This window comes from Nyctereutes procyonoides, unplaced genomic scaffold (genome assembly GCF_905146905.1).
Source record: "Nyctereutes procyonoides isolate TBG_1078 unplaced genomic scaffold, NYPRO_anot_genome, whole genome shotgun sequence".
NCBI classification, from domain to species: domain Eukaryota; kingdom Metazoa; phylum Chordata; class Mammalia; order Carnivora; family Canidae; genus Nyctereutes; species Nyctereutes procyonoides.
The window spans coordinates 677438-704378 of record NW_026575035.1 but is presented as its reverse complement, the minus strand read 5'-3'; the positions used below and the strand labels follow the sequence as shown (position 1 = coordinate 704378).

The 26941-nt window shown below is 37.2% G+C and overlaps 1 protein-coding gene and 1 pseudogene across 1 annotated transcript; one reads left to right on the top strand and one right to left on the bottom strand.

Moving 5' to 3' along the window:
- Positions 1-78: 78 nt before the first annotated feature.
- Positions 79-4739, bottom strand: FABP4 (fatty acid binding protein 4). The gene is made up of 4 exons (XM_055318228.1): positions 4591-4739; positions 2008-2180; positions 1342-1443; positions 79-886 (listed from the first exon to the last, which is right to left on the bottom strand). The coding sequence occupies exons 1-4, from the start codon at positions 4661-4663 to the stop codon at positions 836-838; spliced, it is 399 nt and encodes a 132-aa protein (XP_055174203.1). The 5' UTR covers positions 4664-4739; the 3' UTR covers positions 79-835.
- Positions 4740-7660: 2921 nt separating this feature from the next.
- Positions 7661-26345, top strand: LOC129505217 (PRELI domain containing protein 3B-like; annotated as a pseudogene).
- Positions 26346-26941: the final 596 nt, after the last annotated feature.

Below are 26941 nucleotides of genomic sequence, written 5' to 3'. Positions count from 1 at the left end.
TCTGTCTGGGAGTCCTCATTATCGTTTTTGTTTGTTTATAAATCCATGGAGATTTTATTTGAATAAAAAGTTCCAAAACATATTCAATATTTTATTTAATAAAAAGTTCCACTCCTCAAAAAAAGAAAAATTTGAAAGCCACTGTAAGAACATTTGCATCATTACTCATTACAAGCTGTCATCTCTTTTCTGGAATGAACATTATGGGATTATTTGCATTAATTTTTGAGAGACTCCAGAGATAGCTTAGGTTTGCCATTAATTTTTCAGATTAAAAGTTATACTCTAGAAATATTGCTCTGCAACGTGTATTACTGCTCATTCTCTCAACGGTCTAGAATAGGAAGGTATGAAGTGGCAGGGTTTGGCCCAGCTGGCTATGGGCCACTTCGGTACATTTAAAACTACCTTAGGTCTTTGAGAGATAGTTACTTGACTGTAAACATGCTACAAAAGGACTAGAATATGACATATTCAGTCATAACAAATTTATCATCTCCTACCTAAAACAATTGAAAATTCATGAATATTTATGTTTTTTACCTTGGATTACCATGAAAAATCCTATTACTTCCATGAGAAACAAAGCAAAAATATAATTCTCTATTTCCTTCATTGAATTATGAGTAAGAAAGATCCAGCACAATGAATGAATTATTACATCACCTTCTATATCTAAAAGGTTTTATTTAACAAACATATCCACGTTGAATAAGATCATTTGGGTGAAATTGGTTGCTTGCTAATTAGTAGAAAAAAACAATTCATGTTTGGACAATACATCCAACAGAATGTTGTAGAGTTCAATGCAAACTTCAGCTCCATGTCCCTTGGATTATGCTCTCTCATAAATTCTGGTAGAAGTGACGCCTTTCATGATACATTCCTAGACACACAAAAAAATTTCTTGGTCAGTCGCAGGACTAAACTATGGGTTTATTTAATGTCTCCTTCAATGTTGGGAAGGAAACAGTATCATTTGAAAATATTCGTTCTGGGCCCCTATATATACTTGTTATTATAATAAGTTAGGGAGATATAAAGACCAAGAAAACACAAGTCCTCCCCTCCAGGAACTTTATAATCTTTAAGTTGAGTGAGAAATGCATCATACAATATGGTGTGTGCTGAGAGCAGTCATAGAATGCTTCTTGAGGCACAGCACGTGTCAACTGAACTTAAAAGCTTGAAGGACAATTGCCAGAGTGAAACCATAATCCCAGTGAATCACCTTTTTTGTTCTAGGTAAGCAAGCATGACTAACTACTTCTTTAGATAAAATAGTGATTATAAGATGACCTAGCAGTAGAGCCTAGAATTAAGCAACTAGAAGATACTCACCACCACCAGTTTATCGTCCACTCGTTTTCTCTTTATGGTAGTTGATTTTCCATCCCACTTCTGCACCTGTACCAGGACACCTCCATCTAAGGTTATGATGCTCTGTGAGCATAATAAAAAATGATTACCATTTGTATATGGTTGAGGAAAATAAAACCAAAAACAGATTACTTTTGAATAAAGGAATATTTTGAGGACATTAGTCATTCTAAATTACAAGGATATAGTAAAATAAAAAATGGGTGTCAAAAACAATAGCATGCAAATAATGCATTATGATCAGAATATTATACAAAAACATACTTGAAATGATACTGTAAAAATGTAGATAATAAATTTATGTTGAGATGATCATCTTTTTTTTTGCTTCCACTCTTCCATAAACATTCTCTAAAATTGTTATGTTATTTTAATTCACTTCACATAATTTATATATTGTGTGACAAATAAATTATGTTAATCACTTTTTTAAAAGAATAAAGACAACTTTATAGAAAGGAGAAGATTCACCAACTAAATATCAAAGGCAACATGGTTTGAGTCTAGAAGTCAGGGATCTTTGACCCGTAATGAATAGTTTCCCTCCTTTTATACAAAATGGCTTCTTATTGTCTGCAGTGTTTTAGAAACCATGCTATTATTCTTCTCTAATTTCTTCTTCCTCACCTTGACTTTTCTGTCATCCGCAGTAACTTCATCAAATTCCTGGCCCAGTTTGAAAGAAATCTCAGTATTTTTAAAGGTGCTTTCCGATTTAATGGTGATCACATCCCCGTTTACACTGATGATCATGTTGGGTTTGGCCATGCCAGCCACTTTCCTGGTGGCGAAGCCCACTCCTATGGGTGGGAAAAGAAAAAAAAAACTGTCAAGTTCACAATTTTCCTTCATGTGTAACAAAGAGCTGTAGCGTATGTGTGTTTATGTTTGTATGTGTATAGGTGGGTGAGTGTGTATAGGTGGGTATGTGCTCATAAAAGGACAAAGACACCAGTGAGTTTCTTAAAAGCCCCATTTAAACAGCTGCTGCAGATAAGTAAAGCAGGATAATACTTAAAGAAACCCATGGTACGATTAAGTATAGGTCTATCTAAATTCCTTCCTGGTTTCAGATACAACTCCACAGGAGACACATTGGTAATTCTGGAAAAGAGATTTTATATATATAGTGACTGCACTTGCAAATCAACTGGCCATCTCAGCCATTAGGGCAGCAATGGTCATTTTACTCAATTCATGAAACTCTTGGGTCACCTCGACCTTTCTTTTTTAGAAAACAAAAATCCATGGTCAAAGAGAATTCTCAATAGGCTTTTAAAACCAACATAGAGTTACTCCACTTAAAAATATGCTGTTTGGGTGTACAAAAGTCACATTTCATCACGTTTGCTGCCAAGTCCTATTTTCTTGGCTTTTCCAAATTACTCTACTATGAAATGAAGATTTTGATTAATTTCTCCAAAAGGCAAAATGTTTCCTACATACCATCTAAGAATAAACTGTGGGAAAGGTTAAAGAGGGTCTAGTCAATTTTGAAAACTTCAAAATTTGAAGAACCACTATTTGAGTAAGTTTAAAAATCAATACTTTGATTCTCAATCACCTCAGTTGCAAATCCCTCTTTTTTAAAAAAGGAACTTTTTTCCTTAGGTAAGGTAAGGGGTGAACAGCTTACAGCTTAATGTAGACAGTGGGAACTTGCTGTCACTGCATATGTTATACAGAATTTATGGCAGTCGTTAATGTGTTGAAATTCTTAACATATGTACATAAATCTAAGCTACTACTTTGACGACAGACTATTTGTCTATACCAAAGGTTAGATAGAGGTAAAAGGGAGAGAAATAGTATACCAAACAAGCGATGCTGAGGCTCTTATTTAGTTCCCTGTCTGAAAAAAATGGCTGCACATGGAAAGATATATTGCTTCATCAAGGCCTGGCTCTGTTACAAAATATATCTTCAAATACATGCAGTGAGTCAGTATAATGAATGGATGCAGCATCGGGTGTAATTCCAGAATGGCTGACCTTGGGAAAAATCACATTCTCCATTTGCTTTATTCAGTCCTTCTTTGACTGATGAAAGTACTACCTGCTTACTGGTCATCTCTAGAGCAACTAATTTCAGGAGCTATCTTATTGTCTTTCCTTACTATCAGTACTTTATAATTTTAAAACACAATGGTACAAGAATTTAAATATGAATGTTAAAAAAGCATAAAGTGTTCCTAAAAATCAATAGCAAAATAGCCTCAAATCCTGACATCTCTGTATCGGCTCGTACTAATTAGTTTCTTGAATCATGACTAGTTGATATTCTAGAAAGTTAGTTCTCACTGATGCTGACGTCCATAATCTATAAACAAGGAAAATAGTAGTGCTTACAGACAAGGAAAAAATATATACTGTATGATTCAGGAAAAGGTGAAGTCTTGAGATAGATTAGAATCCTAACCCCTCTAAAAACCCCTCCTCAAATTGTTACCCATTGATACAACCTTATCATGCAGAGGGGTGTGAGGAGAGGGGCTTTCAAGGTAGAAGCTGAGTGAGAACCAGCCTCCGGACCCTCTTGCTTCACCACAGTAATTATCCAGGGAACATTTTGTTCTAAAAGCCTGAAAGCCTCCATTATCAAAGGGAAGGTACATAATGTATATAACATTGTCCTTTGACTTACTTGGCAATCCTATGGCATCCCACGTAATTCCTAGTCAAAAAATATTTAACCCCTTAAAGCAACATATATTCTGAAATTAAGATTTTGGCTCCCATAAAACAACCACATTTTAACAGATTGACAGAAAATAAAATAATTAGTTAATATATGTTTACTTTAAAGCTACATTAAAAAGAGAAATGTAGTGCTTTCAGCTTCAAATAGAAATTTTTGAATCATGGGGAATATAGTCTTACTTATTTTAGATGCAAGAGAGAATAAATGAGAAACAGGCAAAGGGCCAAGTAAAACAAAGATACCCCAGTTTAGCAGTGAAATAAAATCTTGTCACTTCTATGGACTGTAAAAATTCCAGGTAGACCTTTTTTTTTTTAACGTATATATTGGCTCACCATTAGTTGTGACTTTGGTCTAGAATGTTTCTACAAACAAATGGTTCTCGCTTGCTACTTTTATAGCTTCTGTATAGAAAGCAGCATCTCGTATCTCGCCAATAAAGCAGCCATAAGCCCCTTGTCCCCAGAGAAAAAGTTATAAATCCAGTCACCCCACAACATATTTTCTTACCCACTTCTTTCATGTAATCATCAAAGTTTTCACTGGAGCTAAGTTTCCAGGTACCCACAAAAGCATCACACATTTTATGAGCTTTTAGGATTATCTCCAAGATGAGAAAAAAGCTGCCGTGGTCTGTAAGGTGTTATGACCTTCTGGAGCCCAGATAACCTCCTTTTAAAGACGCCCAGATCATGTGATCTTAGGAATAACCAATTGGGGATAATATCAGATCATTTCCTTCATTACCAGCCTCTGCAATTTTTCCTCTGAGTCATGTTTTTAATAGAAATTTCTCAACTTTGGTTCTCCCTGGCAAATGGTCATTTGACTTAGAGTACAAATTATTTTTAAGCATTAACAACATATTTTCAACATTCCTATTTTGACAGTTTTAATGCTCAGTGCATTCAATTTGTCCCTATTGTTTCCATACATATTTAACCCAGGGTAGAGTAGGTTAATTATCTTGGGGTGAACTTTGACCTCATTTTCTGGAATTTCTATTATAATTACAATTACATGGTTCTTTTGAATTGAGGAACATAAGAATTACCTTACAAATTCTTCAGTAATTGCAAAGGCTCTTTGGGACAGTACTGTCTTGGGGGTTACCTGCCAATTAGAACAAAATAAATAATGGCATCTTAAAATACCTCAGGTTTCTCATTTCAAACGTTTTGCACGAATGAAAAAGAAATTGTCCATCAGGAATCTGTCAGTTTCATTAATAATGATTTAACCACACTCTTTCCATTCCCCAAATGAGGACATAGTGTTTATTTCCATAGTATTGGGTCCTTAAAAAAATAAGCCCCGTTCCAAAATGTGCCCCTCATACTGAGAAAATCCATCCAGTTCCTGAACTATATTATTATATATTATTATGAGCTCTAAATTTATCCAGATCTAAATGGTGTTGCTTTACTTGAAAATGGTCAGAAGTGATAGTGGCCACACACTATCAACACTTTATTTCCTTCTTTTACATAGTGAATAACTCATGAGATTACTTTTCTAAAGCATTCCTGTCTTTCAATCTCCTCCTACCCCATACCAGAATGTTGGAAGATGTTCATATGTGCAAAAAACTGCCATGAACATACCCAGATTTTAGAAAAGAAAAAAGAACTAAAAATATTGCATCATGGTGGATCACTACACTGTGTACGACACTGAGTAGTATCTGTAGAGCACAGGACTGATTCACAGACTCACATAAGTATCCTGAGGGCTTCCCAAAAATGTTTGAGGCTGAGGATTCTATAAAGGACAGGTTTTTCTGTGGCCAAACAAGCTGCTATAAAGGCCTGATATAGTCATGTTACTATGGTAATTTTTAATTGTTGCATTTGCTAATGGCACAGTAATAATGTTCATCCACTCTGTACTGTTGCATAGATGCATGGCCTGTGGGTGACGTACCATTCCCAGTAGACTTGCTATTATAAATTCAGCTGTTTCCCATTGAACAAGTAAATAAAAATGGTCAATCTTAATACAGTGATAACAGTGTTCTTTTTTTTTTTTTTTTTTTTTTTTTTTTTTTTACTTAACAGTGTTCTAAGTTAATAATGGTTTGCTTTTTTGTTTTGGCTTTATTTTGGTTTATCTTTTTAAAGATTTTCTTTTTTTTCTTATTTAAAAAAATTAAAGATTTTCTTAAGAGAAGCTTTAGATTTACAACAAAATCGAGAGGAAGGTACAGAGATTTCTCATGTACCCTCTGCCCTCACATGATTCACAACCTCGCCCATGATCAACATCACTCACATATTTTTACCAAGGATGAACCTACATTGACATATCATAATCACCCAAAGTCTATAGTTTATGTTAGGATTCACTTTTGATGTTGTACATTCTGTGTATTTGGACAAAGTATAAATGACATGTATCCATCATTATAATATCATAGAGTATTTTCACAGCCCTTAGAACTCTCGGTCCTCTGCCTTCCCACATCCCTAAGCCCCCAACCTGTGCAACCATTTACCATCTCCATAGTTTTGCCTTTTACAGAAAATAGTTGTGTATGTGGCCTTTTCAGATTGGTTTCTTTTACTTAGTAATATGCATTTAAGTTTCCTCCATGTCTTCTCATGGCTTAATGGCTCATTTCTCATTAATGCTGACAAATATTCCAATGTCTAGATATACTATAGTTTATTTATCCATTCACCTACTGAAGGACTTCTTGATTGTTTGCAAGATTTTGTAATTATGAATAAAACTGCTATAAACATCCACACGCAGGTTCTCATGTAGACCTAAGTTTTCAAGTCCATTAGGTAAATACCAAGGAGTATGACAGTAAGAGTATGTTTCGTTTTGTAAGGCACCATGGAACTGTCTTTCAAAGTGGCTGGACCATTTTGCGTTCCCACCAGCAATGAATGAGAGTTCTGTTGCTCCACATCCTCCATAGTATTTGGTGTTATCAGTAATCTGGATTTTGGCCATTCTTATAGGTGTGGAGTAGCATCTCATTGCTGTTTCAATTTCCATTTTCCTGATGGCTTATGATGTGGAGCGTCTTTTCATATGCTTATTGACCATCTGTAGGTCTTATTTGGTTAAGTGTCTGTTAGGGTGTTGGGCCCATTTTTAAATTGGGTTGTTTGTTATTGTTATTGTTTGTTTTAAGAGTTCTTTGTGAATTTTGGGTAATAGTCCTTTATCAGGTATATCTTTTGCAAATATTTTCTCCAGTCTTTGTATAATGGTTTACAAAATATATGTTGATGCTTTACTTTTAGTAACAAATTGTTTCAGACAGATTTTGAAATGATTATCATACTTGAATACATCTCATATATATTTGAACACTGCAATTTAAGCATTTTTTTAGAGATGGGCTGCCCAAATAGTGTAGTCTTTAGTCACATGTGGTTCCTGAATACTTGAAATGTGGCTAGAATGAATCAGAAGTTGAATTCTTAATTTTACTTAATTTTAATTAAAATTCAGTGCGAGATGCATGGCTGGCAGGGTGACTGTGGGGGTGGGGCGGGGGCAATTGTGGCTTTTTCGCCTCCTTGTCCCCTAGGGCCAGCCAGATACCACGCAGGCTGCCAGCACCATGAAGATCTGGAATTCAGAGCACGTCTTTGATCACCCATGGGAAACTGTTAGGGCAGCTGCAATGCAGAAATACCCAAACTCTATAAACCCAAGTGTGGTTGGAGTTGATGTGTTGGACAGACATATAGATCCCTCTGGAAAGTCGCACAACCATAGACTTAGCACAGAGTGGGGACTGCCTTCCATTGTGAAATCTCTTATTGGCGCAGCAACAACTAAAGCATACGTGCAGGAACATTCTGTGGTTGATGCTGCAGGGAAGACCATGGAACTTAAATCTACTAATATTTCATTTACAAATATGGTTTCAGTAGATGAGAGACTCATATACAAACCACATCCTCAGGACCCAGAAAAAAACTGTTTTGACTCAAGAAGCCATAATCCATCCGTGTGAGGGGAGTCAGTGTCAGCAGTTACCTTGAAGGACTGATGGCTAGCACGATATCTTCAAATGCTAATGAAGGCCAAGAAGCAATGGAATGGGTGACACATAAATTAAATGCTGAAGTTGAAGGATTGGCTGCTTCAGGGGGGGTGGGGAGGAGAGAGGGAGCATAAGGACTCCGATGGTGGTTTGTAGAGAAATGAGGCTGAAAATCAGCGCTCCACATCCACTCCCCAGGTCTCTGCAAACTGGCAGTATATTTATTTGTTATTTAAAAAATAAAACTGGGGCAGCCCGGGTGGCTCAGCGGTTTAACGCCGCCTTTAGCCTAGGGCATGATCCTGGAGACCCCGGATTGAGTCCCACATCAGGCTCCCTGCATGGAGCCTGCTTCTCCCTCCTCCTGTGTCTCTGCCTCTCTCTCTCTCTCTCTCTGTCTCTCATGAATAAATAAATAAATAAAATATTTAAAAAATAAAAAAAAATAAAAAATAAAACTGTATTTTGGGTAGAGGTGCTTTTTTTGTTTGTTTTTAATAAGCTGAAGGAAAGCTATGGGACTTGTGATCAACACAAAGAGGTGCGAGGTTTCTAAATAAAAGGGATCAAATGAAAGTAGTATTGTTTGAAATGACCATCTGATTTTGAGGATTCCAGTATTTCGTGAAAATGGAACAATTTTTGAAAAGTACTTGGAAAATCACATTGGCATATTAAATCTCCTTTAAGGTAGAATGGTAAAGCTTTTCATGCATTGTAGACTCTACCTGGCTTGGGATCAACCTCAGAACAAAGCAGAGCCACCTAAATACATAGAATTACCCTGCTGTGATAAACTGTAGGAGCTTGCACAAGGGAATGCTCTTTAAAAGGAGAAATTATATAGTTTGAAAAGACATATTAATTTGTATAAAATAACTTGCTCTGCTATAAACTACCATTAAAAACCAGTGTTTTGTTTTGGTACTTATATGACATTTTTTGGAGTGAAAATTATCACTAAAATAATACATGACTCCAACAACGGAAAAAAAGGATTTTAATATATTAAAGAATACTGTATTAATTTGCTAAAATTTTGTAACTTAGGAAAGGTACTACCCTCATTGGATTTTTTACTTTTTGACTTAGTATGCTCTACCGTGGGCTGGTGATGTTCACTGAAAAAAATAGTCATTACCAGAATTTTGCAACTTTAATTAAAATTTAAGAAATAATCCTCATACAGTAACTAGTTAACTTTTAAATATACGTGGAAGAACCTGAGTATGTGCATCTATTCTTCAAATCATAGAAATGTCTAAATCTTATGAAATCTAAATGTCAATCAAGCATTTCAAAAGAAAGTTTAGAATCTGAATTGAGATATACTCCTAGTATAAAATGCATTCTGAACTTTGAGGACAGTATTTTAAAAAGTACAAGATCTCATTAAAAATTTTTACACTGATTATATAAATTATGAAATGTTGAAATTATGACATTTTAGATACATTGAGTTAAATAAAATATATTACTAAAATTAATTAAATTAATGTGATGCTAAAAAAAAATTAATGTGATGCTTCGTTTTCACTTCCATAACCTGGCTACCAGAAAATTTTAGATAACATGTGTGGCTCATATTATGTTTCTACTGAGTAGCACTATTTTAGAGTAACACAATGTCACCAAGGTTTATTTGTTTATTCAACATGTGTGTCAGGCTCTTTGCCAGCCACTGAGGATTCAATATGGGCAACCTTACCAGGCACGTGCTTGCTCTCACAGAGCTTACATTTTAGTTCTGGAGAAAATACTACACATGGAAATAAATAAACCAACATCAGGTAGTGATTTCAGAGAAAACAGAAAAAGGTAATCAGAAGTAATGACTGCTCCAAGGCAACCCTAGATGGGGCAGTTCTGGGAGGTCAGTCAATGGATGTGGATAATGGAGCTGATACCTAGAGGATGAGAAGAAAACAGTCATGGAAAAATGAGGCAAAAGATGTTCCAGACACAGGGAACAACAGGAGTTTGCAGATTCCATTCCCATTCATGACAATTTCACCTGAACATGACCACCAACACTAACCCATCCACACACATATAGATATAGGTTCCTGGGCAGCCCGGGGGGCTCAGTGGTTTAGTGCCACCTACAGCCCAGGGCCTGATCCTGGAGACCTGGGATCGAGTCCCACATCAGGCTCCCTGCATGGAGCCTGCTTCTCCCTCTGCCTGTGTCTCTGCCTCTCTCTCTCTCTCTCTCTCTCTCTCTCTCTCTCTCTCTCTGTGTGTGTCTCTCTTAAGTAAATAAATAAAATCTTAAAAAAAAAAAGATATATGTTCCTATAAACCATGACAAAAGTACAGATATATGTTCCTGGTGAGCAGAGTCCAAGCTCCATTAAGGCAGGAACTTTTATTGTGATTATTTACTGGTGCATATCCAATAACTGAGTATACAATAAAATTTAATTAAGAGTCTGGCAACACTCCTGTAAAATTACCTCAGGAATATTTCTATGGGCCAGTAGCCTCAGGTTCCAATGTTAATGTATTTAGTGTCTGATCATTGCTGGAGAAATGCATAGTTGAAATTTTCTAGAAACAACAGGCTCCTTTAATGATTTCTTATAAACAAAAGTAGTAACCTATAGTATGGAGACTTGGTAACTTAAATAGCAATGAAAGAATTAATATATAAGAAAGTTGTTGGGTTTACATGAAAAAAGTCACATTATCAGTTGTACAGAGTAACAAAATAAGCTTGCCAGAGTTACTTGAGGGGATGTTGTCTTTAAAAGCACCTCAGTTTATGTTCCAAACTCATGGGCCATACTGAGGAATGCTAATATTCTATGAACAGGTCCACTAAGTTATATATCATGTAAGACAGAGATTTCCTTCAAACAAGAAGCTTTCCAAAAATTATTTTTAAGTTTTTTTTGTTTTAATTCCAGTATAGTCAACATACAGTGTTCTGTTAGTTTCAAGTATACAATATAGTGATCCAATAATTCTATACATTACTCAATGCTCATCATGGTGAGTGTACTCTTTAATCCCCATCATTTATTTCACTCATCCTTCCACCCCGCCCTCCACCCCTGCTGGTAAGCATCAGTTTGTTCTCTGTAGTTAAAGTCTGTTTCTTGATTTCTCTCTCTCTCTCTCTCTCTCTCTCTCTCTCTCTCTCTTCCCCTTGTTCATTTCTTTTATTTCTTAAATTCCACATCTGAGTGAAGTCATGTGGTATTTGTCTTTCTCTGACTGACTTATTTCACTTGGCATCATACCCCCCCAACTCCACCCATGCTGTGGCAAATGACAAGATTTCATTCTTTTTGTGGCTGAATAATATTCCATTATATATACTACATCTTCTTTATCTATTAACCTGTCCATGGACACTTGACTGTTTCCATAATTTGGCTATTGTAAAAAATGCTGCAATAAACGTAAGGGTGCGTGTATTTTTTTGAATTAGTGTTTGTAATTTTTTAAGTAAATACCCAGTATTACAATTTACTGGATCATAGGCTAATTCTATTTTTAATTTTTTTGAGCAACCTCCATACTGGTGTCCACAGTGGCTGCACTAGTTTGCATGCCCACCAGCAGCGCACCAGAGTTTATCTCCACATTCTTACCAACTCTTGTTGTTTCTTGTGTTTTTGATTTTATCTATTCTGACAGGTCTGATGTGATATCTCATTGTAGTTTAGATTTGCATTTCCCTGATGTTGAATGATGTTGAGCACCTTTTCATGTGTCTATTGGCCATCAGTATGTTTTCTTTGGAGAAATGTGTGTACATGTCTTCTGCCCATTTTTAAATTGGATTATTTGTTTTTTGGGTGTGGAGTTACATAAGTTCTTTATACATTTTGGATGCTAATGCCTTATCAGATATGTCATTTGCAAATATCTTCTCCCATTCCATAGGTTGCCTTTTTGTTTTGTTGTTTCCTTGGCTGTGCAGAAGCTTTTTATTTTTATATAGTCCTAATAGTTTATTTTTGCTTTTATTTCCCTTGCCTCAGGAGACACACCCGTAAAAATGTTCCTACAGCCAATGTCAAAGATGTTACTACCTGTATTCTCTTCTAGGATATTTATGGTTTCAGTTCTAACATCTAAGTCTTTCATCTACTTTGAGTTTATTTTTGTATATGGCTTAAGAAAGTGGTCCAGTTTCATTCTTTGGCATATAGTGGTCCAGTTTTCCCAACACTCTTTGTTGAAGACTGTTTTTTCCCCTTTGCATATTCTATACTCTTTTGTCAAAGATTAATTGGCCATGTAATGATGGGTTGTTTCTGTGCTTTCTATCCTGTCCTATTGATCTATGTGTCTATTTTTGTGTCAGTACCATACTGTTTTGATTATTATAGCTTTGTAGTGTAACTTGAAATATGGAATTGTGATACCTCTAGCTTTTTCCTTTTTTTATGATTTTATTTATTTAATTGAGAGAGAGAGAGAGAATGAGAGAGAGAACACGGGGAGAAGCAGGGAGAGGGAGACAGGGAAATCATCTCCAGCAGACTCTGCACAAAGTGCAGAACCTGACACAGGGCTTTGATCCCAAGACCCTGAGATCATGACCTGAGCTGAAACCAAGAGCTGGATGCTTAACCAACTGAGCCACTCAGGAGCCCCCAGTTTTTCTTTTTCAAGATTGTTTTAGCTATTCAGAGTCTTTTGTGGTTCCATGTAAATTTTAGAGTTATTTGTTCCAGTTCTGTGAAAAATGTTATTGGCATTTTGATAGGGATTGCATTAAATCTGTAGATTTCTTTCGTGAGTAAAGATATTTTAACAATATTTGTTCTTCCAATCCATGAGCATGGAATATCTTCCCATTTGTTTTTGTCATCTTCAATTTCTTTCATCAGCATTTTATAGTTTATGGAGTACAGCTCTTTCACCTCGTTGGTTAAGTTTATTCCTAGGTATTTTATTATTTTTGGCGCAATTGTTACTTCACTATTAGTGTATAGAAATGTGATGGATTTCTGTACACAAATTTTGTATCCTGTGACCTTTCTGAATTCATTTATCAGTTCTAGTAGGTTTTTGGTAGTTTTTTGAGTTTTCTATATATGGTATCATGTTGTCTGCAAATAGTGAAAGTCTTACTTCTCCCTTAGCAGTGTGGATGGCTTTTATTTCTTTTTGTTGTCTGATTGCTGTGGCTAGGTACTATGTTATGGTAGTATATTGAACAAAAGTGGTGAGAGTGGACCTCCTTATCCTGTAGAGGGAAAGTTCTCAGTTTTTCTCCCATTGAATATGATATTCACTGTGGGTTTTTCATAGATGGCCTTATTATGTTGAGGTATATTTCCTCTAAACCTGCTTTGTTGAGAGTTTTTAATCATGAGTGAATGTTGTACTTTGTCAAATACTTTTTCTGCATCAATTGAAATGATCATATGGTTTTTATCCTTTCTCTTATTGATGTGATGTAGCACATTAATTGATTTACAAATATTGGAGTACCCTTGTATTCCTGGAATAAATCCCACTTGATCATGATGAATGATTTTTTTAATGTATTGTTGAAATTTGCTAATATTTTGTTAGAGGTTAAGCTGTAGTTCTCTTTTTTTGTAGTGTCTTCATCTAGTTTTGGGATCAAGGCCTCATAGAATGAATTTGGAAGTTTTCCTTCCTCTTCTCTTTTTCAGAATAGTTTGAGAAGAAAAGGTAATAACTTTCTTCAAATGTTTGATAGAATTCATCTGTAAAGTCATCTTGTCCTAGACTTTTGTTTGTTAGAAGTTTTTGATTACTGGCTCAATTTCCTTGCTGGTAATCAGTCTGTCCAAATTTCCTATTTCTTCCTGGTTCAAATTTGGGAGGTTGTAAGTTTCTAAGAAATTATTCAGTTTTTCTAGGTTGTCCAATTTGTTGGCATTATAATTTTTCATAATATTTTCTTACAATTCTTTGTATTTATGTGGTATCAGTTGTTATTTCTCTTCTTTAATTTCTAATTTTGTTTGAATCCTCTTTTTTTTTTATGAGTCTGGCTAAAGTTTTGCCAATTTTCTTGATCTTCTCAAAGAACCATAAGCTGTCCAGAATTTAATCCAAAGACTCATGCCTCATATTTTATGTGTCTACTCTGCAGAACTTGGGAGTATAAGCAACTGCCCAGTTCTTCCATAAATTACCTTCATCTCAGTTCCTAAGACTTAATCTTGCTGCCTAGGTAAGACAGACTGTGCCCTCATCAAATATATCTTTCTTTCACCACAGTGTTGATGAATTGGTATATGGATAGATGGAATACAATAAGGAGAATCACACTAAAAAACAATTCGGCGGTATAAGACCTTGGGTTCACATTCTTTGAAGAATATCCTCCCTGTGTATTAATGAAGAAAATTCAGATTTAACCAAAAATTTTGTGGTCATCTTTCTTGAAAACTAGCAGAAATTGTACTATTCACATTTTTTTAAAGATTTTATTTGTTTATTCATGAAAGGCCCAGAGAGCGAGAGCAAGAGAGGCAGAGACATAGACAGAGGGAGAAGCAGGCTCCCTGCAAGGAGCCAGATGTGGGACTCCATCCCAAATCCTAGGATCCCGCCCTGAGTTGAAGGCAGATGCTCAACCCCTGAGCCACCCAGGAATCCCTCATTCACATTTTCAAATCTTGTTTCATTGTTTAAAGCTCACATTGATAAAATTTTTTCATGAAATCTTATTTTGGCAAACCTACTATATCCAAGGCATTGTGCTAGGTTCAATGAGAGAATAGAGTAATAAATAAGATGTGATTTCTGGGGTGCCTGGATGGGACAGTTGGTTAAGCCTCCAACTCTTAGTTGTGCCTCAAGTCATGATGTCTGGGTCATGAGGTCAGGCCCCCATTGGGTTTCACACTCAGGGCCAACTCTGCTTGAGATTCTTTCCGTCTCCCTCCCCCTCCACCCCTCCCCCATGCATATATGTGCTCTCTCTCTTTCTCTCTAATTCCCAAATAAATAAATAAATAATATCTTTTTAAAAAATGATGTGATTTCTGCTTCTCCTTAACTCTCCAACTTTCCATTCTAGTTACCAAATTGAGACCAAAGTAAAATACAAAATATTTTTAGATGTTTATTTTGAAAATCATCTTAATGTAGCTTTTTCTTTTGTACACAAGAGGGATCTACTGCTCTCCCAAGGTTTTTTTTTTACACTTTTAACATATTTTATTAGCATATAATATGTAACAGATAAGTGATATCTCCAACCCATCCCCAATCTCTCCTCATTCATAATCTCCCTTCACCATCCTGAACTCTATCCCAAACATGACTTAAAGTTCCTGTACATTACTCATTCACCAAATATTTGCTGGATTAATGCATTAATTAACAAAAGTAATGGGGTTTGGGTTTAGGCACATAATCATACTTCTTGCTTGTGGATGAGTTTTAAAACCATAGACTCAGATCTGTGTTTTACGAAGATAGAGTGGAACTAGGAAGGATATATTATAAAGGCTAAAGTAAGCAGCAGTAATTTCCCTCACAAGGCACAACAAATGGTTGATGAGGATCTGAGCAAAGGTAACAGCAGAGAGATGATGGAAAAGCAATGAAAGAAAGTGAGGAATGACATAGGAAGGGTAGAGGAAGCTCCCTCTTTCTGGAGGAGCCAAGTCCCCATAAACAAGGGAGAAAATGTGCCTTTGGCTGTAAAAGGAATTCCCACAGGAACAACTATACCTTTCTTCACAAATATTCAAATAATAGCATTAAAATGCACATACTAGACCATACTCTTAACATGGAGAAAGGGTGTTCGGTGACTAAAGCTTTTCCTCACTTTAGAAATGTGGAGACTAGGGATGTGGCCCCAGATACCCAATGCTGGCTGGGGACAAGCCCTCTCTGGTTTAGGCCACTGCTTTGCACTTTGTTGCACTATGGACAGCTTCCATGGAATGCATCCCTCTGACCTTTGCCTGTGTTTATTTCTTTTGGAGGAAATGAGAGTATTTTTTCTGACAATTTTTAAGTTGAAGAGGAAACATACCCAATCTTGGAATAATCAAGAGTAGGGACAAAGCCATGATGAGAGGGAGTGTTTCACAGAATGTGTGTGATAGGTTAAGGAAGAGTTCGTGCCAAGGTTCTCCTTTTATTTAAACAAAGTTTCTATATTCGTGTAATATTATTACCAATGTTTGACAGGGATTTCTTAGAGTTTAAAGATAAAATTTTGGCAGGTAATTCAGGCATATTTTGCTTGGTTCTCTCCCCCACAGATTATTGGGAACTTTTAATATGAGAATTATTTTGTATTTCCTATCCTAGGTTTAAGAGGCAAAGGTGACCCTATAAAGTTTGTGTATCATTCATTGAATATATGTTCACAGTGACTGATCATTGACACTTTGACTTCGAATAGTGATGGAAAGAGTGACTAAGCCAGCAGGCTATGCATCATTTTAAAAGGTGGTGGCTAATTATAGACTTGTGCTGTGACTTCAAGAGTATTGTGTAAGTTCTTCACTTGCCCTCTTACTCATAAAAGGAACTATTTGTTCATAGTGTAGTAGGGGCAAGTAGGAACCAACTAAAGAGCTGGCAAAGCACTTTCTGAATGTAGAATGTGTCCTACTTTGTCTTTATTTCATAAAGCAAGCATCATTATGAAGAACTGACTGTAGGCAAGTGAAAAAGTGAACCCGGAAAACCAGAATGGAATGTACAAATGAACCAGTTGTGATATTAGAAGATATCACTAAGAAAATATCCAGGAGGACAGACAGAAACACACACACACACACACACACACACACACACACAGATCAAGTTTGTTCTCTTCTTTGTGTTCATTTAACATTAAGTTATTCCCCCTTTTAATTCCTGGCCATAGTTCCTTGGGGGTAAGTATTATATCATTCATCCTTGGATTCCCTAGGCTTAGCATTCTGGATGATGTGGAAGTTCTGTATAGTTCATTGCTGAATTAGGAGGGAACCAATCAGATTGATTTAGATCACATTAAGGTACAAATGACAGATAATATTGTAATATTACTAGAAATATTTGCAGCTTTAAAAATAGATCCCAATTAACCCCTTGAGATTATTTTTGACAGAGTCAAAGGAAAAATTTCAGGCATGGGAAATATATAGTAGAACAGAAGAACTAGTCTGGCCTCCTCAAGTTGTAGTATTATATACACTGCTAATTCTGCTTACAAGAACTTTTTCAAGGAATGAGCACACTGTCTTTTCAAAACTCCAGTTCATAATCTCACTTTTACCAGTCTCAGCCCACTTACATTTTATATGCTTTTTAAAATTGCACATATATCATGTGATTTTAATTACACAAATAGAACTAAATACAAAGAAGATGCTTATCCATATAGTCATCAAATGTCTAACAAATGTCAGTCACCGTGCTGGATGCTCTGGCATAAAAATGAGGAAGACGAACAATGGCAGGCACATGAGGACTATGAACCTTTTGGACAGGAGGGATTATGCATCTGGAGTGGCTCTAGAGTGGCTCTGACAGAGAGTAGATACAGTTTCTGCTTCGTAAAAGGCGCTTAAATAACATTTAAGAGAGAGAGGAAGGAAGAGATAAAGGAGAAGGAAGACTAGAAAAAGAAGGATAAAAGAAATAAAGGAAAGAGAGTAGGGGAGAAGGAAGAAGGGGAAGAGAAAGCAGATGCTTAGGATGAGCACTGGGTACCCCATGGTTGTAGACAAAATGAAAACCATGTGGTAGAATGAAAACACCAGCCAGTAGCAGATGCCACAATAGGCACTAACTGTGACTTAATGCTAGTAAAGAGACAGAACAGGAGCAGCTCATCCAGGAATAATTTAGATTACAAGGAGGCACTGAGTATTCTTTCTGGGAGGCACTTTTGCTGTGAGACTTCTCCCCAGTGAACTCTGATCGAGTAAGAAAGCACAAATGTCAGGCATCTGTGAACTATATTTGCCATCTGGGTGTTAACTTCCCTCCTGACGAAAATCCTCTCTCACTGGGTGAAATGTGCATTCCTGTATTCATTCAGTGTCTTGCCAAGATTCTCCAAACCTAGATATTATTATCCCTGCAACAGGATTCTTGATAATGATTTTATGCTATAAAGATACTATCATTCCTTATAATTCTATCATTATATTAAAATATTCAGTGACTACCAACATGCCTATGACATTTTTGTGGTTGCCTTATAAGCAGTATTATATCTTAAAAAGGTCCATGAGCTCTGGAGTCAAGACATATTGAAGCTCTGTTTCCACTATTCACTGGCTTGTGACCTTTGGCAATCTAATTAATTTCTATGGCACTCAGCTTACTCATCTGTAAAATTGGAAAGCTATATTTTATGGTATCATTTAAATTCACAATCTTGATGTCAAGTATTTTGCATGTTGCCTAGCACTTCCTTGTATATGTTGCTTAGTATGTGCCTCATTCAACGTGTAGAAACTAGTAATAGTGGTGGTGGTGGTGGTGTTGGTGGTAGTGGTGTGGTGGTGTGGTACCAGTAGTAATATAGCCCCGGATGATAAACCACACACTTGAGAATATGAGCCTGGGCCGGAAGAATTGGAAAATTTTCTCTAATGCAGAATAGTCTTATTCCCAGGTATCTTTGGTTTTACAACTCTCAAAAGGTGGAGCTTTCTCCAGCAATGATTCCAAGATGAGAGTTTAGTCTTGAGACTGTAGAAAATTCATGAAATTCAAAATAAGTTTTCTTGATATTCATGATTCAGAACAAGAATTTTTTTCTGAAGAGATGATACCATGTTAATGCTCTTCCTCTTACTGTGGAAAATTTTCCTCCACAAATGGAAATATTTTTAAGATTCTTAAATAATGAACGTATGCTTGATACGAAAATGTAAATAGTATAGATACAGAGGAAAAAATAGTTGTCCCACTATTTTAATGATTCCAGGAATGATTTTTTATTTTTTAGTGATTGTAGGAATATCCTTTCAGTCTTTTTTGTATGTGTAAGCAAAAATATGGAATATGAGTTAAAAAATATGGAATTATTATATAAGATTATATGTATACATACTCTTCCATAACTTCCATCTTCTCTTAGAAATATATCATGACCATCTCTTCATGTCAATGAACATAAATTCATCTCATTTTTAAAAATTGCTGCCAAGTATTCCATTTGTATGTGTGCCATATTTTAACCAAAACTCTACTTTTCATTGTTAAGAAAAATTTTAGTAAACATTCTTATACATATTTACTATTTGTGTTGGTATTTCTGTAGAATAAATGCCTAGAGGTAGAGTTGAAGGGCCAATGGGTATACACATTCTAAATGTTGATACATGTTGAATTGTCCTCTAAGGAACTTACGCTGTTTAAACTCCCATCAGTAGCGAATGAGATCACCTATTTCCTTTCAGTCATACTGGCTTAAAATGAGGCTTGCTTTCAGTGGGGCTTATCATTTGAAATCATCAACGTGGGTACAAAATAAATAGAAAATAGAACACAAAGCAGACTACTAGAACCCAGAGCCAGAATGCTAACCAGGGCCTGGTTTATGGTGGCCAGAAGTCACTCAACACATATTTGGTGACAGACAGAGAACATCTGGCTCTCTAACCAAGATCATCTAGGGCCTGACTTCGGAAAAACTAGTAGATGGAATAAAGAAAAAATAAAATTATGTACAAACATTAGTGTTCACAGTCTTCTGCTAAAATAACAAATATGTATGAGTGAAGAGCTTAAAGCAACTTCACTTGAGAAGGCTTAGGGGAGATGGCTGAAACTTCAAATTCCAGTCAGAAACAGGTATAGTATTCATCTTCTTTTTTTTTTTTTTAAGATTTTATTTATTTATTCACAAGAGACACACAGAGAGAGGCAGATACATAAGCAGAGGGAGAAGCAGGCTCCCTGTGGAGAGCTGATGCGACTCGAACCCAAGACCCCGGGGTCATGACCTGTGCCAAAGGCACAGGAAATATTCATCTTCCAATTGCATGTTTTCATATGCTGTTCAAATAAGGAAGCAAATAAGCAAATAAGGAAAATTACAGTGACTGTGGTTTGGTCGTAACTACTCCCTCAAGGCTTTATAAAACTTGCTTTTCCTCCTTTGTGAGTTTTAGGTATCTGAGAATTAGCACTTACAGTTCCCAGTGGAAGTGATTTTCTTTATTTGTAAGTGTAGAAAGCAGGTTTGAATGTTGTGTTTTTCTGGGATAAAAAGAGTTACTGTGATTCTAATTCTCTTAAAATGCTTATTCTCTGTATAAATATTAGCAAGTGACTTATACGTATTAAAGACTGTGTTGCATGAATGGGTTTAGCAGCCAGGGACCCGGGCAGCCTGATCAAATTAAGTGCAAATTTGTAATAAATACATGATAATATCAAATGGTGTATTTAAATAAAACAGGAGTTCCTCTAATGTGGAAAGAGAGAAAAGCTAGCATGAAATCTGATTTAAAATTGAGGAAACTGTGGATTGTGTTTCCTAACATTATGATTTCCAAGCCCTGAGGGTGTACCATTGGGACCAGTTGCCCTTTTCATGACCCTCTCAGGGTTGCAAACACCATGAAGCTGCCTCCTGAACATTATTAATATTGCACAGAGCAAGGATTCTATCAAGAATAATTATTTTGCCTACTTAAGACATAAGTCATTCTTCAAAGGCATTTCAATGAATATAAATGCCAAAAAGCTCCTTTGAACATCTCTATTAAAAATTGCTGCAGGTGTCAGATGCTGGTAAATGAAAAACTCTAAGTAGTGACAGTTTCATCTAATACAAATAAAGTCAAAACCCCTTGATTGGTGCTGAGTGGATTAATCATTGTGTATGTGTGTGAAGAGTCATGAATTACTTTGACACAGGTTGATTTTTTTTTAAGGGGTTCTTTTATCTCCTTTTTCTCCCCTGGAGAAATCATTTTGGTAGAGATTTGGGGAGGTTTTAACGAACTTCTTTTATATATCGAAGGCAGTGCTTTTTCAAGCAATCAGTGAAGTTTATATTCTAATATATGTGTTGTTGCTCCAAGATATTCCCTGAAATATATTTATGTTCCTTAGAATTTTCCAAATTATTTTTTAAGCTCTCAAAGAAAGGAGTTCTGGTTTGGGGAAAACATCTAACGTGAAATGCATTTTTTTTTTCCTTTTTCTTTACTATAATGTGCCCAAGTTTTACAAAACATGTTTCTTTCTCTTCCTTCGTTTAGCCAAAGGAAAAAAATCAGCATCCTTTCAATAATTAGTAGGCAAGACTATGAGCTGAAGCATTCCCAAGGATGGCAGAGTGGAATTTCCCTTCATTGGAGGCTCTCTGGGGTTTTGATTCCTGATTGCCCTAACCCTTAGAAGCAGCTTTCCAGCTCTTGCTCTTTCGCCTAGTTATCTTGCTAAACATTGCAAATGTCATTCTTGCTTCCTCCAAAATCACACCCAGGGACATTGTCCTCACTTTTTTCTAGATGGCTTTTTCCCCCTTGTCCTTTGACATACTTCTGAGTTCCTCAGGACTACAGAATACAGGCTATTTTAAATCAAGTCAATGACACATTCTCAGTTCCGACATCTATGGTTTATTTTTTTTCCTTCTGGTTCGTTTATTGTCTTTATTCAAAATAACTATTCAAAAAAAAAAAAAAACAGAAACAAAAGCACAAAATAGTAGTCCAGAGTGCAACCCAACCATTTAAAAGTATGTTATTCCTTTTAATTTTTGCCTACCTGCCTAATGATGATTTGAAGATGCAAATAGGGGCACCTGGATGGCTCAGCAGTTGAGCATCTGCCTTTGGCCCAGGGATCAAGTCCCACATCGGGCTCCTTGCATGAAGCCCGCTTCTCCCCCTGCCTGTGTCTCTGCCTCTCTCTGTATGTCTCCCATGAATAAATAAATAAAATCTTTTAAAAAAAAAAAGAAAATGCAAATAAAAAATCTAAGTACGTAGAAGGCACATGGTAATTTGACATATAATATATAGGTGCTACTTTTTTTATGATTTTAGGTTAATTTTGCCAAAAATGTTTTTTTCCCTCATGGAACTTAAGATTTACTGTTCTTTAAAAAATGTTCTCTTCTTAATTGTCCTCCTACATTCCTTCAATCACTACAATTTTATAATAACATCAAAAAATAATTAGAAAAGTCCTAGAATTATGCTATCACTGGCCTCTAATGCATTCCCTTTATTTTATGGATGAGGAAATAGGTTCTGAATATGGTCTGTCCAAAGCTACATAGATAACATGTCCAACTCAACTGACATGAAAATGGAGTTCACTTGGTTTTATTTTTTTTTTCTTTTCTTTTTTTTTCACTTGGTTTTATATGAATGCTCTTTTCCATATGGAAATTTTATTTTCCCCATGTTATTCGATTTTCCCTAAATTATAGTCTGATTATTCCATGTTAGAAGTAACAATATTCACCATCTGTATTGGACACATTTAAGTATCTCCTTAGATTTTCTTGATGGCGTAGTCTCTTGGATCCTCTGCCCCGGCCTTCACAGCAACCAATACCACATTCCCAGAAGGACTGTAGATACTAGTGTTAGCATCAAAGACTTTGAGAATGCAGAAGTTGGGTTCCCTATCATATCCCTATTCAGTTTCCCTAGCTGTCTAGCCCCAGCAAAAACTAGATGGATCATGGCCAATCACTATGGACTAGCATCACCTTAAGCAGATGACGGCTCTAAGCCAAGGTGATATGCCAGCTGTGATTTTGTGACTGCAGCAAACAAGCACATTCCGAGATCCAAGCAAGCAGGTGCTGTCAACTAGGGCTCTGAGGCAGGTAGCAGGGTCCTGAACCTTGGAACTTTACTTGCAACTTGATCATGAGGCTGATCAGAAATAACAAAGTCCAGACATTGGAGTAAGACAGCAATTTGATCACTGGCACTAGTCTATGAATTAGGTGCTGGGTCCCAAAAATAGGAAGGGATCTGATTACCAGAATCAAGATACTGATGGCTGGAGCCTGGGCTGTAAGATCAGAGGGTGAGGTGAGGCTGTCTCCAAGTGAGGACCCAAAAGAGCTTGTGCTTCCTGGAGACAGCAAAGCAGAGACTCCAGGAAAGGATGAAGTGGCCTGAGCCACAGAGAGGAGTATCACTACTGACCAGGGCCAGCCAGGTCACAAATAACCACAAACTGTTCCACAAACTGGACTCTTAAGGTCTTTTTTTTCCCTTTTTTTTTTTCATTTTTATCTTAATATCTAGCTTCTAGCTTCTTTCTGAGGCCTGCTGATGGAGAAGCAATTTTCAGAGAATAAAAGCCATTTCTAGAGCCTCCTTTTTGATCTCTCCTCAAATAGAAATACTATCCAAGCAATCCTCGCAGATCACTTTGTAATTAGCAACCACTGTAACTTAGTAATCAGCAAACATTCTGAAAAAATTGGCACATTTGTTCATTCATTCATTTACACATCAGTGATAGACAAGTACTCACTACGTGCCTGCTGAAGGCAAAATGCCTACTCTCGAGGCAGACAGACCCGTGTTCTAACACTGGCTGGCTGTTTCCTATCGGCAAGGCCTATTCAAGAGTTAAAAGGATTAAGTGAGATAATTCATATAAAACATAAAGCACAGGACCTTGCAATAGTAATTAGTTAATGTATAATAGCTACTACTATTACTTTTACTTTTATTGCTATCAATGATAATAACATTAAAACATGATTACAGTCTATTGAAAAGACTAGACTTTACAATAAATAAATGTAATATAGAGTAATAGGTGCCACAGTACAGGTATGTACAGGTTTTGGAGGGGATAATAATTCTACTTGGAAAGGTCAGAGAAGCCTTGACAGGATGAATCATGTTTTACCTTAAGGTTAAAAGTTGAAGAGTCCCCCCCCCCCCCGCCCCCACAGTCATGGTAAGGATGTTACGGGCAGAGGAGTTTCTTCCTACTATGTGAACCAGGGCAACAGGCAAAGCTGGAAATGTATAAAGGGGCTACGTGACAGTGTTAGAACCTTCGCAGCCGAGTCTGGACTTTGGATGGGGAGATTATGGAGAAGACTTTTAAACCATGAAGAAACAATTTACCTTCCATAAAAATCATTCTAACAGCACTGGGGAAGCTGGAGCTGGAATCAAATTGGGGGAAGGGAACCAGGCAAGCCAGCAAGACCTCAAAGGCAGGAAGGCCAGTGAGGAGCTGTTGAAAAGGTCAGAAGGGAGGAGATGAGTGTCTGTCTGGTTCTGTGTTTTTAGACTGGGATTCTCCTAGCCTACTGCCAAGCAGGATACTCAGGAAATCCCAGCCCCAGCCCCAACAGTCATCCTCTCCATCCTCACTCTCTCTCTCTCTCTGGCTTCAGTGTGGTCCAGAGGCAGAGTGACCCAGTGTTTGGAACTGACCCTGGAGGGGCAACTTCTGAGCCTCTCAAGTGTATCACAATCTATGCCCTTCTTCTCCCTTTTTGGTAGACCCTGAACAGAGCAGTGTTTCCTCAAGGGAGGTCCACTGGTCACCTGTTTCAGAAGGACCCTGGGGGCTTATTAAAAATGCCTATTTCCAGACCCATCCCAGCTGTCAGAATCCTTTGCAGTTGAAAATCAAATCTGCACTTTTTGCAATCTCCCCAGGGGATCCTGACTTTGAGAACCCCTGCAAGGGACCACTAGACAAATGGTTCTGGAACTTGACTGATCATCTTAAACTTTTTCAAAATGGTCTTTGAGACCCCATCCCTCCAGAAATCTGAAGGTCTAGGGTTGAGTAGGGTGTCCTCCCAAGGGGTGGACACGAATCCTACCTGGGAACCATTGCCTAATATCACCTTCCTGGTAACTTAACCCTCTGCTGCTAGGATAAATGAAATAGTCACAGATCCTTCCTGGTGTACTTACAGAGGGATGGCCAACTTGCCATTTTATTGAATGGAATTCCCTCAGGAGGCTTTTGAAAACAATGAGAGTGATGAAAGAGGAAAGGTATCTCTCACGACTTAGTGCTAATAAGAGATGGTCCTGAGAAGTGATGGCTACCGAGGACCACAGCACTTCTTGATGCATTACAAAGTGTGCATGAGGCAGAAAGCTGCCTGATTTGGGACAAAGAATTACCTTTGATCTCATCACTTGCATCAGAGTCTTTTCTAGCTCCTCTCTCATTTGCCTCAGAAATCTGGGGAACTCCCTTTAACCATGTGATGCTTGTGCTTCCAGTTCAGAAAGCAAGGATCATCATTTTTCCACTAGCTCCTCGGCCCCAATATGCGTTTATCAGGCCTGAAAAAGACCTTATCCAATAAAGGATCTGTTTGGGGTGGGAGGGGAACTGGAATAGAATAAGAAGGAATGATTATAAATTTTAAAATAACAATGAGGGGGATCCCTGGGTGGCGCAGCGGTTTGGCGCCTGCCTTTGGCCCAGGGCGTGATCCTGGAGACCCGGGATCGAATCCTGCGTCGGGCTCCCGGTGCATGGAGCCTGCTTCTCCCTCTGCCTGTGTCTCTGCCTCTCTCTCTCTCTCTCTCTCTCTCTCTCTCTCTCTCTGTGACTATCAAAAAAAATTAACATTATAAAATAACAATGAAAAAAATGAATCCTGGACCTTATCCACCATACCAGAACCAAACCTAATGACTACAGTAGAGATAATTTATGTGACTTAAAATGAGATTTAAAAAGGTAAAGAAGAGAGAAAGTCCCGCAGAAACAGAACATTGTGCCATTAGTTATCACTAAAAGTGGGTCTGGTCCACTGCTTATTTTTTCTCAGTTTAATGAATGCCCCCTGGGATTGCCTGTTAAAGCTCATTGCTCTGTCAGAAACTCTGTTGAACATTGGAAGGAGATTTTTCTGGTTTCCAAATGATGAAAAGATTCTCTTGGAACATTTTTCATGGGAGTAATGGTAGCCTCTGAAAATTTTTGCTTTAATTTATCATGGTTGAACAAGTGGGCAGTCTTCCAGCAAGAGATCTTTTAAGAACTTGCAAGTACAAAAGAGGGTGACATTTTTGCTGGCAGTAAAATGTGAGCCTTCTTACAATTCCTCTTGTGTAAGCATTCATGTGGAGAGAATAGCCCAAGAACACACATTAACTATCCTTTTTACCTCCAGGAAGATAAAGGAAAATTCATTTTGAAGCGTAAACCTCCCAATAATAGAGTTACCAACCTTCTTGGCCTGGAAATTCCAGAAAAGTCTTCAAATGAAAAGTACCACTGCAATATAGAAGTATTTAGTCCATTATCATTAAGGAAGGACCAGTTTGTCCAGAGAGTTAAGAAAGAATTCACTGAGAACGTGTAACTCCAGCTGAGTATTGCAGGATAACACAAGTTTGCCAGATAGAGGAAGAGGAAAAGCAAAAGCATTCCAGGGAGTGTGAACAGGCACATACATGTGGTGATTTAAAAAACCAAAAAACAAACAAACAAAAATCACATGTTTTAGTGTCAAAAGTCAGAGGTGAGGGCAGAGACGAGTGCATAAGGAGTCTATGTTTGGGGTGGGGGTGGAGGGTCATCTGGGGGGGGGGGGTGAATCTAGAGCTGTAGATCATGTGAAGGCATTTGTCACCAAAAGGAAAGTCATAAAGTCTTTCCAGTAAGGGAGTTAGTTGTGAAATCAGATTCAGGTTTTAATGGAGTAATTCTAGCTGCAAAGTGACCGGTTTAAGGAATGCCAGGCAGTTGGGACAGAAGACCATTAGAAGGCTAATGCAGTTAATACTAATCAAAGAAGGATGAAGGGAGAGTGAATTAAGGTGGAAATAATTGGCCCCCAGAAGTGCAATTTGGCTAGGATCCCCTGGAGGGGCTTTCTTGATCTGCAGTCCTGTGGTTTTCCATACCACACTCTTTGCTCCTGCATCGTTTACTGTCATTTGCTTTTTGCAAAAATAC

Excerpts from the sequence above, each read along its gene's own strand:
- FABP4 (XM_055318228.1), bottom strand. The coding sequence starts at position 4,663 with ATGTGTGATGCTTTTGTGGGTACCTGGAAACTTAGCTCCAGTGAAAAC. Across the intron at positions 2,181-4,590 it reads TGATTACATGAAAGAAGTGG|GAGTGGGCTTCGCCACCAGG; the intron begins GTAAGAAAATAT and ends TCCCACCCATAG. Across the intron at positions 1,444-2,007 it reads CGGATGACAGAAAAGTCAAG|AGCATCATAACCTTAGATGG; the intron begins GTGAGGAAGAAG and ends TTATGCTCACAG.